The sequence below is a fragment of the Pseudophryne corroboree genome, chromosome 2 (assembly GCF_028390025.1).
Source record: "Pseudophryne corroboree isolate aPseCor3 chromosome 2, aPseCor3.hap2, whole genome shotgun sequence".
NCBI classification, from domain to species: Eukaryota; Metazoa; Chordata; class Amphibia; order Anura; family Myobatrachidae; genus Pseudophryne; species Pseudophryne corroboree.
The window spans coordinates 284,347,368-284,350,701 of NC_086445.1; the positions used below are offsets into that span (position 1 = coordinate 284,347,368).

The 3,334-nt window shown below is 47.7% G+C and overlaps 1 protein-coding gene across 1 annotated transcript; it reads left to right on the forward strand.

Moving 5' to 3' along the window:
• The first annotated feature begins 249 nt into the window (after positions 1–249).
• On the forward strand, positions 250–2,751 carry LOC135016633 (kelch repeat and BTB domain-containing protein 7-like). The gene has a single exon (XM_063952878.1). It carries the CDS (start codon positions 438–440, stop codon positions 2,367–2,369), a length of 1,932 nt encoding a protein of 643 aa, XP_063808948.1. The 5' UTR covers positions 250–437; the 3' UTR covers positions 2,370–2,751.
• The last annotated feature ends 583 nt before the right edge of the window (positions 2,752–3,334 follow it).

Sequence of the window (3,334 nt, forward strand, 5' to 3'; positions counted from 1 at the left end):
AGTGCACACCACCTGATCGGAAAGCTTTACTTTTTGTGCCCTGTCTCCTGCGGAGCCGCTATTCCCCATGGTCCTTTCAGGAACCCCAGCATCCACTAGGACGATAGAGAAAACATGTTATCTAGTACTGTCACATATTCCCTCCCTCCTCATTACTCAGCACAAAAACAGTGCACTCCAGGACAGCTATGAAAAAACATCTGATCATGTGACCGAGGAATAGCACGTGACCGGGGGGATGGAGAGCGGCGTCGCTCGTGTGTTTCCTGCCGTCACGTACAACGTGCAGACCATGTGACGACGACGACGTGTGCGCGACGTCCTGACGGAGGTTCCGGGAAGGAAGTGATTCGCCCACAGGCCGGTGCTGTTAGATAGTCGCCGCCGCGAGACTCATTTCCCAGTAACGCGGAGCGTGCTGCACGTTCCCGGCCGTCATGTCTGGTTACGGGGTGTCCAGCTTCTTTTCCGGTCCCGAGCTGCTGGAGGATCCGGGGCACGCATCAGCCCTCCTGGCGCAGCTCAAGTCCTTCTACGACTCGCACCTGCTGTGCGATGTCACCATCCGTGTTCTGGGCGGGGGCCCCGAGGAGCCGGGCGGCGGTGACCCGGAGGGCAGCAGGAGCTTCAGCTGCAACCGCAACATCTTGTCCGCGGCCTGCCCTTACTTCAAGAGCATGTTCACCGGGGGCCTGTATGAGAGCAAGCAGCAGGTGGTCACCCTGCATGACATGAACCCGGAGTCCATGGCCCTCATTATAGATTACTGCTACACAGGCAGGGTGACCGTGACAGAAGCCAATGTGCAGCGCCTCTATGCCGCTGCCGACATGCTGCAGCTGGAGTATGTACGGCAGGCCTGCGCAGGTCACCTCGCTCGCCGCCTTGACCTCAACAACTGCGCCAGCATCCTGCGCTTTGCTGATGCCTTTGACCACCCTGAACTTCGTTCCCGCTCTCTCGCTTTCATGGCGCGCCATTTCGAGCAATTTGCTGTTGGCGATGAGTTCTGTGACCTAAACTTGGCGCAGCTGAAAGAAGTGCTGACTATGGACAACCTGGATGTTGGCAGTGAGAGGCTGGTGTGCAATGCTGCCTTGCGCTGGCTGGAAGCGAATCCAAAGGAGAGGGCTGATGCCTGTCATGATATTTTGAATTGTGTCCGCTGGCAACACTTTACAGATAAAGACCGTATTTATCTTGACGGTCTCCGATCAAAGCCATTTGTACGAAAGAATTGTTTGCCGTACTTGGATGCAGTGCTGCAGGAAAAAGATGGTAAATCTGCTTTAGCCATGCTACCTTGCCAAGAAAGTAGTCCACTGCGCCGAATAGGCATGCTCGCCAAGGAGATGGTCATTTTCTTTGGTCACCGAAAGGAGCCCTTCTTGTGCTATGACCCTTATTCTGGGGATATTTACACAATGCCTTCTCCACTCACTATCTTGGCCCATGGAAAAGCTGTGACGTCCTCTGCTATATGTGTCTCCCCAGAGAATGACTTGTACTTAGCTACCCAACCTATGAAACAGCTATGGGTTTACAGTCCTGTTCAGAACAGTTGGCAGCTCTTAGCTGAAAGACTACTGTGCAGAGAAGGTATGGATGTGGCTTACCTTAATGGTTATGTATATATTGTTGGTGGGCGTGATCCTTCTACTTGTGCCAAAATCAAAGATGTAGAATGCTATAGTGTACAAAGAAACCAGTGGACCCTGGTTGCTCCCCTGCCTCACTCCTTCTACTCATTTGAACTGGTGACTGTTAACGACCACTTATATGCTATCAGTAACAAAAGGATGCTGTGCTACGACCCAGCCTGCAACCAGTGGCTTAATTGTGCCTCCTTAAAACGATGTGACTTTCAGGAAGCCTGCGTCTACAATGATGAAATTTACTGCATATGTGATATTCCTACAGTGAAGGTCTACAATCCAGCTAGAGGAGAATGGCGGCGGATCAGTTCAATACCTACTGAAGGCAATACCAACAACTATCAGATTGTACGACATGGTTCCAAACTCCTGCTTATCACCTGCACTACTGTACAGTGGAAGAAGAACCGTGTCACTGTTCATGAGTATGATGTAACGAATGATCATTGGATAAATATCGGCACTATGTTGGGTCTTCTGCATTATGACTGTGGCTCCATCTGTCTATCCGCTCGTGTGTATCCATCTTGCCTAGAGCCAGGGCAAAGTTTTATCACAGAGGAGGAGGATGTACGCAGTGAATCAAGTACTGATTGGATGGATGGCTTCAGCGAGCTGGATTCTGAATCAGATAGCCTCAGCTCTTTTTCAGAAGATGAGTGGCCAAGAGTGTCTGTGGCCAGGCCAAGGATTTATCTAGAAGGCTCTTTGTGACACCCAGGTCTTACAGAAACTTTTAGTTGTAGTAGTTTCCTCTTTAGACTCTCCTACAGGTCTATGGGTTAAAAGGATTGCGCCTCAAAATAACATGCTGCACTAGCTGACATATTGTTTCTTTAACCTCAACTGTACTCATAAATGAGCAGGTGTTATTTCATTTGGTTGACAAAGTACATAACCCTGAGGCTGACCTGTTACTTCTTGTATTATATGTTTTCTTGTTTAAAGCTATATTGTTACAGTGATTATTTTTTAGGATAGGAAACTGACTAAAATGTTTTTGGTTTTTGCAGTAGTGACCATTGTAATACTCTGGTATTGCTTTTTTTTGTCTTAAAAAGATTTGCTTTTGTAAAATGAGCAAATTTCAACTTAACTAGAATTTGTGCCTATTGTTTATAAAGTGTCTGTGTCACTTAATCCTTTTCTTTTAGCTGAGTAGTGTTCTATTCGGTGTTTTCCAACTCCGATGCCCGGTAACCCCTAAAAGTGCATGTTTTGTAGATGTCCTCAGTATCACAAGTGAAATAATTATCACCACTAGTGGATCTTTTAAAACGTGTCAGTCAGTAATGACCTGTGCACCCACTGAGGTATCACAAAAGTAGGCCATGTTAGGGGTGATCGAGGGGTGGAGTTGGGAAACACTGGCGTATTGGGCGTTCTACTTAGGGTGATTTCTTCTTGTTAATTTGAAGACTATTGGGCGCTTTCACCATAATGCAGGATAACAAATTTGTCCTTGCACATTAACGTAAACGGTCAGTAGTGAAACATTCGGGAGTCAGTCAGAACTAGGATCCAACAAGATCATTCATGGAGTGAGGGAGGATTTACATCCATTGGCATCAATAGAAATGACTCTGCATAGTTAGGCACCAGTCAGTGGCATAAATACTGCCATTTTGGTCCTCTTGTGTATATACAGGCCCTTGCTTTGCTCTGGTATGGCAAGTGCG